We start from the raw sequence: 14,480 nt of genomic DNA, 5'->3' as shown, positions 1-14,480 counted from the left end.
ATATCTTTTTGAAAATAATATTATGACATATTTTACACTTCCACTAAACCACAAACATTCTTACATTTTCGTTGAATTAATGTTTTCTTAATAGTGTAGTTCAATAATATAATTTTTGTGATAAATTTATCAAAAATTAGCATACATACTACACAAAGTAAAATATTCCCAAACAAAAATTTCATGAGAGACATATGTAGATTAATTTATAAATTTTATTAGTAAAAGTGCATAATTGGGCTAAATTGTTAAACAAAAAAATAATATTATACTTTATGTAAACATAAGAGTTGTTTGTTCTCCATGTAATATAAGAGTTGTTCTCCATGTAACTTATTTCTTAACTTAAGTAATGTTAAAGATACCAAATAAATTTATTAGAATGTATACGACATGTAATATATCAATATTAATCCATCAATTATTAATATAATCTAGTTATAAATAAGTGAATATTTGAAGAGATAAGTATAACTGAACATAAACCAATTAGATATTAATATATAAAGCTTGGGTCCTATTTGTAAAGTATCAATCTTTCGAAGGAAAATGATTCCTAAGACTTAGCTTTGTAAGAATTATTTCCTATGAATTAATTTTCATTGTTGATGTTTGGAAAATGTTGGGAATGTATAGTAGAAATAGGGATTAAGATGTAATAGAATTTTATGTATTTTAAATGCATGGATAATATAGGAATAAATAAACATATTTTTTCATTTTCATAGGGGAATTTAAGAATACAACATATTTTATAGGATTTAATTTTCCACTAATTTTCTCACATATTGGAATTACTTTCCACTAGGATTAACATTTTCTTGTCAAAATATACTATCTAAATATTGAAAAATAACTTTCCAAAGGAATTTGAGATTCTGATTAAGAATGACACAGTCCAAATGGGGCCTTGATATACATATTGGTATATTTACTTGGTATCTTTAGTATTATACTTTACAACTTATAATAATAAAATAATAAGGAGACAAGTTGATGATACCTCAGTTAATGACTTGAAAAATAACTGTAAAGCTAGTTGAAAATGTGGTAATTCTTAGATATTTACTAAATCATTAAATCTTATATTGTAAATTGAGATATAATTTTTAGAAATCAATTTGTACATATATCTTATCCAAACAATTACAACCAATCAGGGCAAATATTGATTTTATCCTTTACCACTCCAATTTCACCCAACCTTTTACAAATTTAAATTAGGGCAAAGGATAATGTCATCTTGATATAGTATATATCTAATAGGAGCAAGATTCTATCTATGTATTCATAATTTTAGTACATCAGTTTTATTTCATTTTACGCATTTGAAAATAAAATAAAATAAAAAAATAGAAATCAGGACTATATAAAATCTGTGGGCTTTAAGAGTGTGATTCGGAAACTGAAAAAGGGGAAAAACTTGGCGGGTTTAAGCATTACGCATTTTGGGGATTTTAATATCAACTTTCTACTAGAGTATTAGAGCATCCCCAATGATTCTCTGTTTATTTAAAAATTGTTTACCACATCAGATAAATAGATAAGATTTTAAAAATATATTCTCCAATGATTCTGTGCATTAGTTCTGTCAAGCTGATGTGGCAACAAAAGAAATATAAACTGTGAAGAACACTGTTTACTTTTGGAAGTTTTATTAGATATGATGAGTCAGCATTTTATTTATTTTTATTGATTTTTGTTAAAAGAAAAAAATTCTTGCGTGAATTTTTAATTTTTTTAATTAGATATAATTTTAAAATAAAAAAACTACACATTATCATTTAACGACATTTTAAACAAAATACATTGGAGAGAAATTACCTAAAATATTATCTATTAAATAGAAAAAATGCTATATAAACATGAACACTTTTAAAAATTAATACCATATAAATTCCAATAGAAATAATTATTGGTGATACTCTTAGCATACTTTAAGATGACATTAATTTGTGAAAAGTATATTTCAAATACACACATATATATATGTATATGTATATGTGTGTGTGTGTGTAAATCAATGCTAAAAGTACCAAACATGAACACTTTTAAAAATTAATACCATATAAATTCCAATAGAAATAATTATTGGTGATACTCATAGCATACTTTAAGATGACATTAATTTGTGAAAAGTATATTTCAAATACATATATATATATATATATATATATATATATATATATATGTATATGTGTGTGTGTGTGTGTAAATCAATGCTAAAAGTACCAAACAAGCTTATGAACATATATACTAGTGGCATGTATTTTGTAGTTAAATTTTTTATAGTTACTCTCTTATCCTTATCCATAAGATCGGTTAAACTCCATAGCCTTGAAGAAAGCAAAATTTGATTATTGAATGATTGGCAAAACAGAAAGTTAAAAAAATAATAATAATAAATAAATAAACAAAAAAAAATTTGAGGATGCAGGTGGGGGTGAGACACATAGGATCATAAATAATAATAATAATAATAATAATAATGATCTCTTTAGCCAAGCTAGGGTGGTAAAATGATGATACCTATTATTATAAGGTGTGCCCACTACAGGGACGGTCACAAGGGCACGTGGTGGCTGATTCCTTTTACTTAATAAACTACTTGGGGCGACTTTCCAGTAATACCGTTGAGTCACAACCTCCTCTTTCTATCTCTCTCTCTCTCTCTCTCTCTCTCTCTCTCTCTCTCTCTCTCTCTCTCTCCAGCTGTCCATAGCTGTCCAATACCCTTCCCATGTGACCCCACTCTCACAAACACGTATATGATTATACCCATTCTGATTTAATTAGGAATTTTGAACGCATTTTTGCTTCATTACAACACCAGAAAAGAAAGCTATCAGGATCATCAAATTATGTTGTTCTTTGTAGCTTTCTTTTCTTTAACATTCCCTTGTTTTCAGTCTCTCTAATTCCCCTTCTCAAGTGTAAATTTTATATACATATACATATGTCTATGAAGCACATTGAAATGTATAGATTTTGCTCATTATAGTTTGGTTGTAATTGTTGTGTGGACTTATTTGTGTTGTTTCTCTTGGTTTTTTCTTCCTTGGAACAAAAAATTGTGCCATGGCACAATTACCTCCCAAAATCCCAAATATGACACCCAGTTGGTCTGATTTCTCCCACCACCAAAAGATGCATTCTTCGTTTGCAAGTTTTGCACCAAATAATGCTCCCAACAATGCTCCTTCCGCTGCCACAACGAACCCTTCTTGGGTCGATGAATTCCTCGACTTCTCGACGGCGAGACGAGGGTCGCACCGGAGATCGGTGAGCGACTCGATCACCTTCCTAGAGGCGCCCATGTTGGATGAGTGCCGCGGAGCGGGTGGTGCGGCAACAGGAGTTCCGGTTTCCGGTGGCAATAATAATGAGTTTGATAGGTTTGACGATGAGCAATTCTTGTCTATGTTTAACGATGAAATCTCCATGGGGGTTGCGCCCACCGTCTCCTCGTCGAACCCTTCCACTCCGTCTGATCATAACAGCATCAATGATGAGAAAGAAACGCAGCCTGATCATGATCCAAAGAAGCATCACCAGCAGCAGCAGCAGCTAAAGAATGAATCTGAGGAGGTGGATAGCCAATGCAATTCCGAAACACAGGCAGCCAATAATGCAGCGACAACAAACTCATACAATGATCGGATTATTGATCCTAAAAGGGTCAAGAGGTAATCATGCAAACCGCAATTTTTTTGCTAAATCTAATAGCACATGGAAAGGACAAGGGCACGGCTAATTAGCTTCATTTTTATATTTTTCACCCTTTTTTATGTATAATATATATTTATTTCAAATGCACACCTGCAGAGAAAAAAGCCAAAAAAAAAAAAAAAAACTGTCTTCTTTCTTCAAACAAAACTTCATTTGCATGAACATGATACCAAAAGAAAAATAATAATTGGCGGATTAAAGTTTGTATATTTATTAATTTAAATTTTCTTATGCCCCAGTAATTCTTTATGCTCTTGGTTTAACATATAGGAGGAAGCTTGGTAATATCTATATTCTCAATTTGTTTGTATTTGTATGCAATTAGAATCTTGGCAAACAGACAATCTGCACAAAGATCACGGGTCCGGAAGCTACAATATATATCAGAGCTTGAACGCAGTGTTACTTCCTTACAAGTAGGTTTTCGAGCTAATTAGTTTCATGCCTTCTTACACTAAATTTTGGTTTATTTTTATTCTTATAAAATGGGGTCATAAATAAATGGCTGACCTTAATTTGTTTGGCTTCTCTGAAGGCTGAAGTTTCTGTATTATCACCGCGAGTTGCTTTTCTGGACCATCAACGATTGCTTTTAAATGTGGACAACAGTGCTCTTAAACAAAGAATCGCAGCCTTGGCGCAGGATAAGATTTTCAAAGACGGTAAGTATTATTTCCTAACCGTGCAGAAATAATAACTTTCAACAAATTTATTAATTATCAGTAAATTCTATAAATTATTTATACGTTTTTTTGTTGATTAGCATAATCATTTTTTATTTATGCTGCTCCTGGTTGTTTCATAATTAGCTTCTACCATGATGCATATATATATATATATATATTCACCAAAAAAAAAAAAAAAAAGTTTCCACCAAGATCCGTATATTGACTTTTAATTGAGACTAATATATATTAGCATAAATAATTAGCAGTTGCAATCAATACATATAACCGGGTTAGTAATTTACTACCAAAGAACTTTGAATATTCAAAGGGAAAAAATTAATGTATTTGTTTATGAGACTAGATAAAAAGGCTTTTGGAAATATTATTTTGATTACTATAGAGAGAGCGCCCCCCCAAAACAAAAAAAGAAAAAAGAAAAAGTGCCAGGTATATAAAAACTCAATTTACAAATGATCTAACGGATGAAATACAATAAATGACATGGGTCCTTACCATTTTCGTTTCCTCATCCATGTTGATATAACAAATTTTAAATTTTTTCTATTTTTCCTAAAATTTTGATATTTGATCTACCAACATTCAATGCACAAGAAGTGATCGTAAGAACCATCACATGCTAGATAGCTAGGAATGCATCATGTGAGGCCACTCTCGCTACTTGATCTATATGATTCTGGCTAGTGGATAAAAAATAAATGATAGTTAAATGACCAAAATAAGTTTCCTTAATTGTTAGGACATTGCTAATTAATTAGGTGAGTCCCCAGACATTTATGTAATATTAATATATATACAATAAAATTAATTAACATTAACTAAGGGAGGAAATATGACTATAAATGAATTGATGCAATGTAAATTACATAATTGTGCATCATTTTGATAATTTAAGTTGTTACAATATGAGCTTAATCATATATAATCATATATCGTGTTTTGATGAGTGAGGTTAGGCCAAATGGTATTGCCTTTCTCACACACACACACACACACACATATATATATTTGAAGCTGCTTAAAATATTATTGTAATTCAGATTTAAAAAAAATAAAAATAACATTGTGTGCTTTTGTGACAAATGCAGCTCATCAAGAAGCACTAAAGAGGGAAATAGAGAGACTGAGGCAGGTATATCACCAGCAGAGCATCAAGAAGATGGAAAATGCCGCACCAACACCAAATGGGGACGCTCCTCCTGAGAAAGAGCAGCTTCTCAATGTTTCCTCCTAACAGAAATCTTTCCTTTAGGATGGTCAAGTGCCTAATTAAATCTCACCATCATCATGTGGCCAAGCAAGTAAAGATAGTTTAAATTTCTGTGGTAAAATTAGAAAAATCATCATTTTCGATGATTTTAGCCATTTTCTTTGTGGCCAAGTTAACTCTTAAGGTTTTTGGAGATCCAAAAAGCTTTTGCATGATTTTCTGGGGAGAGTAATTATTACTATTTAAAAAAAAAAAAAAAAAAACCACCTAGTCCGACACATTTTTAGGGTACTCAACGTAAAAAATGTGATTCATCATTGTGTTGGGTCACTTTTTTATTTATTTAATAAGTTTTAATTTTTAGGAAATAGTGGGACTTTCATTAGCCACTTGACCATGTAAGAGCACACTAGCAAACAGTAACATTTCAGGGTGGGAGAGGTTTTAGGTGCTATCTGCCTGCTGTTATCTGTGCTGTCACGTGATGTGTTAACCTTTTAAGAAGGGACCACTCGGAGATTGCATGATTGGATTGCAGGGAAGAACATGTGCATTTGTGGTTTTGAAAGAGAGAGAAGAGAGAAAAGAAATTAAAAAAAAAAAAAAATTAAGGTTGTCTTATCTAGCTTTAACTGATTGGGAAGGGGGTGTGATTGTATGGTTCTTTTGATATTTTAATTGCTCACTAATTCTTTTGTATTTTTTGGGTTTCTAAAGCGAAGTTGGGATGGTAAAGTCTAGTGGGTGGTTTATATTGGGATGAATGAAAGGAAGGGTTGTCAGGGAGGAGGTTGGTACTTTCATGTCAGATTTATCGTACTTTTTCCAGTGTATTAATTGGTGTAAGAACTTTGTTTGGCATGTTAATTGGAAAAGAAAAGAAAACAGAAAGTGTAAATATCAATTTTATGATCGATTTTATTTTCAACTGAAAATATTATTACACAAAAAACAAAGAAAAGACAACAAACAGCAAAAAGAAGAAGGGAAAAATCACAATAAATTAAAGATAAAGGAGTAGGGTTGTAGGATTTAAATTAATATTATTCAATGTTTAATTTTGATGGGAAATGTTCAATCTAAGTATCTTATTTGAACAAATCTTATGCTCAACTAAGATATGGACTTGGATCAAATATCAACAACAATTTTATTTTCAACGAGTATGTGAAGCCATTAAAAATTTGAATGATTTAATGGTTATTTATGTTTGTTACATAAGGTTAGTATGGTTTTAATATGAAATAATAGAAATTAATGTATTGATGGTATACAAAATGATTAATTGAGTTTGAATTTTAAATCCCAACTTTGATTTATTTCAAATTAGGATGGTAATTATAAAGTAAATACTATTTGTCATTATTAGTAGATCACTATTGAAACCTACACCTAAGATAATAATTTAATTGATTAATATTAAAGAGTTCACTTTTATAGTTTTAGTATTAAAAAAATAATACAATTAAATATCTAAATTAAAATTAACCATATTAATTGATGACCGTAATAAATAATAAAACCCAATCATAAAAGTATAATACCTAAAGGTGATAAAAAATTTGTGAAATGAACTTTTTATTTTTTATTTTTTATTTTTTGGGCATTAATGAAAGGAACTTTGAATAGGACCTTTTGCACAATGACCAATTTTCAAGAAAGGAACTTAAAGGAAGAATTCTATTTTATTAGGTCTTTTCTCATTATTTTGAAATTTTTAAAAGGAATATTGACATTAATGATCCTTAAACTACAACCTAATTCACATTTTGGTCTCTATAACTGCCAAAAATTGCTCCAACCATCCGTACGATTCAATGAAGGATGGTTAGCCTACAAAACAAAAGAAGTGAGGTAAGAATCTAGAAATAGGTGTGGTAGGGGCCAAATAAGCTCCAACATTCAAGTTAGCATATTAGACAAAGGCTATCTAGGAAAAAATGATGAGAGAGAGCAATTTACAAAAGAACACATACCTTAAATTATCGTAGCAAGACTATTTACAAAACATCTTTTAGATTTTAAATCATGAGCTCACTTATCTTGTGCTTGGTAATTGGTACAACGTAATATTCTATTAAAGTGGGTACTATTTCATCAAAAGGAGTTGGGATGGGGGCAAAGGGTGAAATATTCCCACACAGTTAACCCCCCACATTTTGAGTTAAGCATTTAACTCATAAAGTAGTAATCAAATTTTAGTGTATTTGCTTCTCTTGAGAGGGATCACTTGAAACTTAATATGATTCTAGGTTATAACCATATGTTGCCTATGTCCCCTTTGTAGGATCATGCAATCCATAATTCAGGGTTCAAAAATTAGATTTAGATAATATCTTTTCGAGTTCGGACTACATTTAATGTAGTAATTAAAACACATACACATCTACAGGGGAATCAGTCAATCCTAGTTCTTTAAATGAGTTTGCTTAATCCTTTGAAGGCCTTATATCGATTGCTTCTTATGATAGAAAAACTTTGTAAAAATAATTTTAAACCAGAGGTAAAATATCCAACACATAAATCTAAATAAAAACATATAAATCAATGGAATTCAAAACTTAAATTTACTAGAAAAACACTGTGCTTAAAAGATTTTTAAGTCAATTGCCATTTTTAATTGAGATTTATTCTTGATGCTCAAACACGGATTAAGATTGACACAACTTATGCTTTCTATCACGAAAATTATTGACAAAAAAAAAAATGACCTAACATAGCTAACTGAATTAATACTATAAAAGCTATTGAAAAGCCTACAAACAAACATAAAGGTGATGGTTTAGGTTCTTCTTTGCCTTTGGATGAGACAGATGCTATTGATATTACAATGGCTTTGAAATTGTAACTTTCATATTCCAACAACTATGAAGCAATTGCTAACTTGATTAATTCTAAAGGTTGATCTCCTCTTAGAAGATGCTCATCTTTACTAAGATTAAAAGATGCTCCATTGCTGAGGAAAGTAATTCTCCCAAAAAAGTTGTGGCCTTTGATCATTTGGCTGCTAGTAACATGGGCATTGTTCCTAATGATAATTTAGCTATTGTTCCTACTAGTTGTTGGGGTGAGAAGGTTATGACCAAGAGCAAGCTAGTTTGAAGTGTTAGCAACAAGCAAGCTTTTGGTGATGCTCTTGGGAATGGTTGTGTGTGAGTTGTGTTTTTAGGTTTTGGTTATGGTGTTTTCTGGTTTTTAGGGTTCCTAAAGTGTTCTAAGGTGTTGAAGAAGAGATAAGAAGAAGAGGAACACGTTGGCTTTTTGAAAATAAGGCTTGGATGTGTAGCCATTTCATTCATTTTGCAATATAAGCTTGAAATTACAACTAGTTCACACATGCCAAGCATGTGAGCTTACAAAATGAGTAAAGTATTTGAAATTTAAAAAGTAAAATGGTCAACACCTAACTTTTCATACACAAAAGAGGTAAAAACCAGCTGCAACATGTCTATTCCAAATATAGTAAAAAGTGGCACATGGTTTGAACTAAGTTCCTATTGTTTAACTAGTTTGGGTAAACAACCAAACTAGCTTCACCTACTTAGTTCCCCTTTGTATCTGCCTATGAAACTTGGTTTGAAGCATCCTTGGTCATCAATAAATATTGTTCCAAGATCTAGAAAAGTTCTGGAACCGGATCATGGGCCAAACAGCTCCAAAACTGGCCCATACTCTGCATACTGGGCCCATCAGATACAGCAATCAAGGTGTGCATGCTAGCCGATGACATGCACCATCAAGTGGCAAAATTGCCACACTTCAACACTCCTCCTTGGCAATTTTGTATGAGACATTGAGAAGTCCTCTCAATATCTCAAATCTTTTCTTTCCCAATGGCTTGGTGAAGATATCCACCAAGTTCTCCTCGGAAGTCACATACTCCAACTTCACTTCACCACTTGCTTCAAATTCCCTTTAAGGAATGATACTTGACCGGTATGTGCTTGGTCCTCCCATGTTGGACTGGATTTTGTGCAATTGCTATTGCTGAAGTATTGTCACACAATATTACCGTGGCTTCCTCTTGCTTCAAGCTCAAGTCCTCCAACAATTTCCTAAGCCAAACACCTTGATTAGCACAACTTGAGCAAGCAATATACTCGGCTTCCGCGGTGCTTTGTGCAATGGTTTGTTGCTTCTTGGAATTCCATGAGAAAGGACCATTTCCAAGAGTGTAAATGTAGCCCGATGTGCTCTTGCTATCATCCAAAGAACCAGCCCAATCACTATCACTATAACCAAGCAAAGCTTCATTCATGCCATCCTTGTACCATATACCAAAATCACTAGTACCTTTCAAATACCTTAGGATTCTTTTTGCACAACTAAGATGATTTTGTGATGGACTATGCATAAATCTTGACAAAACAGCCACACTAAACATGATATCCGGTCTAGTAGAGCATACATATAAAAGGCTACCAATTAAACTTCTATAGATGGAAGGATTTACCTTTGGAGAATCATCATCCTTCACCAACTTGGTGCCTTCATTCATAGGTGTGGCAACGCTATTACAATCCTCCATGTCAAACTTCTTGAGCAACTCCTTCACATAGCTTTCTTGAGATATGAAGATGCCCTTGGATGATTGGACAACTTCAATTCCAAGAAAGTATTTCATCTCTCCAAGGCTAGACATCTCAAAGTTCAATTCTAGCTCACCTTTGAAGTTGCTCACTTCTTTCTCATTACCACCGGTCACTAGGAGGTCATCAACATAAAGAGACACCAACACCATGCAACCATGAGTCCTAATATACAATGTAGGCTCATTAGGACTCCTCCTAAATCCATGCTTTGTCAAAAAACCATCTATCTTGGCATACCATGCCCTAGGAGCTTGTTTAAGGCCATACAAGGCCTTGTGTAGCTTGTATACCTTCTCTTCACTTCCTTTCTTCACAAAACCTTCGGGTTGCACAACATAGACCTCCTCCTTCAATAGTCCATTCAAGAAGGCTGACTTCACATCAAGGTGATATACTTTCCAAGACTTTTGTGCCGAAATTGCAAGAAGAAGTCTTATGGTTTCCATCCTTGCAACCGGTGCAAAAGTCTCTCCATAATCCACACCGGCTTGTTGTGCATATCCTTTGACAACAAGCCTTGCCTTGTGCTTATTTATGGACCCATCCGGATTGTACTTGGTCCTAAAGATCCACTTCACCCCAATAGCATTCTTTCCCTTCGGTTTTGTTACCAAGCTCCAAGTGTCATTCTTGTTTATCACATCGATTTCATCTTGCATGGCTTGTCTCCACTCTTTTCTTACCATAGCCTCATGGACATTGATTGGATCACTCAATGCCACATTACACCTTTCATAAATCTCATTAAGAGGTCTTGTGCCTCTCACACCATCACCAATCTCCAAATCAGCCCCTATGGAGATTTCTAGCTCATTCTCATCATATTCATCATCATGGGCAGCACCTTCATCATTTCCTTGTTCCTCATCATTATCATGAGCTTCAAGCCGATTGTCTTCATCCATACTAGCCAACTCCTCCTTACTACAAACCCATTTAGCTTCCTCATCAACTTTCACATCTCTACTTATCACAAGTTTCTTGGTTTCCAAGTTATACACTCTATATCCCTTGGTCACATCACTATAGCCAACCAAAACACCAACTTGTGACCTTTCATCAAGCTTTCCTCTCTTCTCTTGTGGTACTAGGATGTAACAAATGCTTCCAAATACCCTTAGATGATCAAGAGAAGGCTTATATCCAAACCAAAGCTCAAATGGGGTTTTACTCCGCAAAGACTTGGAGTAAAGCCTATTTTGGATGTAGATGGATGTATTAACTCCTTCGGCCTAAAACTTCTTTGGCAAGCCACTTTCAAACAACAAACATCTAGCCATCTCCATGATGGTACGGTTTTTCCTTTCACATACACCATTTTGTTGTGGTGTGTATGGTGTAGTGAATTGATGAACTATACCATGATCCTTACAAAGTTGTTTGAAAGCCTCACTTGTGTATTCCCCACCATTGTCCGTCCTTAACACCTTTATAGTGCAACCGGATTGATTTTGCACTAACTTCATAAATTCTACAAACTTCTCCAAAGCTTGTGATTTTCTTTCAAGGAAATACACCCAACACATTCTTGAGTAATCATCAATGAAAGTTATGAAATACTTGCTGCCATTTAAGGATGGAACACTCATAGGATCACAAATATCTGAATGTATAAGTCCTAGCTTCTCCTTTGATCTCCAAGAACAAGATTGAAATGCTAGCCTAGTATGCTTTCCTTTTTGACACACTTCACACACATGTTCTTGCTTCTCCACCAATGGCATGTCTCTAACAAGTTCATGTGTGCCTACCAATGACTTAAAGCTAGCATGGCCTAGTCTTTTATACCAAAGTTGAGAGGTGTTCTCAACTTTGGTGTTCAATGCAACCGATGCACCATTTTCATCCATATTCAACCTAAAATTCTTGTTCTTCATTCCAACACACATTAATTCATTTCCATGTGGATCAACTATAGTGCATGTCATGTTTGAGAAGTGTAATGCATATTTGTTCTCAAGCATTTGACCTACACTAAGTAAGTTCTCACATAAAGAAGGTACATAGAGAACATCATGGATAGTTTTGATACCTTTGGTGGTGTGTATCACCACATCTCCTTTGCCTTTCACTTCCATCAAGGCTCCATTTCCAATTTTGACTTTGTTATGGCTGCTCCTATCCAAGTTTGTGAACCACTCATTCTTGTGAGACATATGGTGTGTTGCTCCACTATCAATGATCCATCCTTCATCATTCTTGATGCTACTAAAACAAGTAGCAACAAACAACTCTTCGGATTCACTATCACTTGCATTATCTTTAGCAACATTTGCTTGTTGCTTATCTTTCTTGTTTGCCTTCCATACTCTATCCACATGACCCTTTTGTTGGCATTTATGGCAAAATGCATCCGGCCTCCACCAACACCTTCTTGGATGATGACCTTTCTTCTTGCAATGGTGACAAGGTTCATAGGACTTCCTCTCAGGTTTGATAGTTTCACCTTTCTCCTTTATGACCTTAAGCTTGTTCTTCTTTTGATTTTGTGTCTTTTGATGTTGTTTAGACACAAATGCAGCCTCCATTGATTCTTCATGCCTAATCCTCCTCCTTTGCTCCGTAGCTTGCAAGGCATTCACCAACTCGGTCAAGGAAATTTCATTTAGGTTCTTTAACTCCTCCAATGAAGATATCTTAGCTTCAAACCTCTCGGGCAAGGAGACCAACACCTTCTCCACAATCCTTTGGTCACTTAATCTTTCACCTAGCACCCTAATTTGATTCACCACATTAAGAAGCCTTGTGGTGAACTCCTTAACCGTTTCTTTGTCTTTCATCTTGATAGTCTCAAACTCCCTCCTTAGGTTAAGGATTTGCATTTGCCTTGTCCTTGCACTCCCTTGGAACTCATCTTGAAGTTTGTCCCAAGCTTCTTTGGCACTCTCACATGCCATTATCCTTGTGAAAATGGTATCACTAATACAAGAATGAATGGCGGTGAGAGCCTTGAAACCTTTAGCCAATTCCTCCTCATGGTGCTTGATTTGGTTGACCGTTGCCCCTTGTCTCAAAGGCTCGGGTTCTTGGGGATTTATGGTGACCTCCCAAAGACCATAAGCCTTCAAGTAGGCTTGCATCTTGATACTCCAAATGTTGTAGTTCTCCCCATTGAAGATAGGAGGAGAAGGAGTTGAAAAACTTGAAGAAGCCATGTGAATGTTGCTTTCTAGTATGAAGGAATATGAAAATATATTTGTGCTTTCAAGTATCTCTTCACTCTCAAGGAACGAACCAGCCCCAAAACCTCACAAATCTCACAAAAATGTGCCTAGCTCTGATACCACTTTGTTGGGGTGAGAAGGTTATGACCAAGAGCAAGCTAGCTTGAAGTGTTAGCAACAAGCAAGCTTTTGGTGATGCTCTTGGGAATGGTTGTGTGTGAGTTGTGTTTTTAGGTTTTGGTTATGGTGTTTTCTGGTTTTTAGGGTTCCTAAAGTGTTCTAAGGTGTTGAAGAAGAGATAAGAAGAAGAGGAACACGTTGGCTTTTTGAAAATAAGGCTTGGATGTGTAGCCATTTCATTCATTTTGCAATATAAGCTTGAAATTACAACTAGTTCACACATGCCAAACATGTGAGCTTACAAAATGAGTAAAGTATTTGAAATTTAAAAAGTAAAATGGTCAACACCTAACTTTTCATACACAAAAGAGGTAAAAACCAGCTGCAACATGTCTATTCCAAATATAGTAAAAAGTGGCACATGGTTTGAACTAAGTTCCTATTGTTTAACTAGTTTGGGTAAACAACCAAACTAGCTTCACCTACTTAGTTCCCCTTTGTATCTGCCTATGAAACTTGGTTTGAAGCATCCTTGGTCATCAATAAATATTGTTCCAAGATCTAGAAAAGTTCTGGAACCGGATCATGGGCCAAACAGCTCCAAAACTGGCCCATACTCTGCATACTGGGCCCATCAGATACAGCAATCTGTTTGGAATAGAAAATGGACTTTCCCATGTCATTTTAACCTGAAATTTGAACCATAGTCTTCTATATATGTCTGTAGACATTCCTCAAAATTGCAGCCCAAAAATCCATTTTCAACCTGAGATATAAGATAAATAGTGGAGCTATGTTGCTGGAAATTATGAATCCAGCACCATAGGCATTTCAAGCATAACATTCCTACTCTTTTGTGCATAATTTTGCCTATAATTTTGCATACATAACTTAGGCACAAAACATTATCAAAATATACCTTGCATCAATTAAAAACATACAAAAAAATATAAACTCATAAAAGGAAAGGATTTGATAC

General features: G+C 34.1%; 1 protein-coding gene across 1 annotated transcript; it reads left to right on the top strand.

Annotated features, from left to right (window-relative positions):
- The first annotated feature begins 2,737 nt into the window (after positions 1 to 2,737).
- On the top strand, positions 2,738 to 5,840 carry LOC125421818 (basic leucine zipper 61). Its single transcript, XM_048471360.2, has 4 exons — positions 2,738 to 3,686; positions 4,055 to 4,145; positions 4,265 to 4,391; positions 5,504 to 5,840. The coding sequence occupies exons 1-4, from the start codon at positions 3,079 to 3,081 to the stop codon at positions 5,647 to 5,649; spliced, it is 972 nt and encodes a 323-aa protein (XP_048327317.2). The 5' UTR covers positions 2,738 to 3,078; the 3' UTR covers positions 5,650 to 5,840.
- The last annotated feature ends 8,640 nt before the right edge of the window (positions 5,841 to 14,480 follow it).

The sequence above is a fragment of the Ziziphus jujuba genome, chromosome 4 (assembly GCF_031755915.1).
Source record: "Ziziphus jujuba cultivar Dongzao chromosome 4, ASM3175591v1".
Taxonomy (NCBI): domain Eukaryota; kingdom Viridiplantae; phylum Streptophyta; class Magnoliopsida; order Rosales; family Rhamnaceae; genus Ziziphus; species Ziziphus jujuba.
This window is presented reverse-complemented; position numbering and strand designations above follow the sequence as displayed.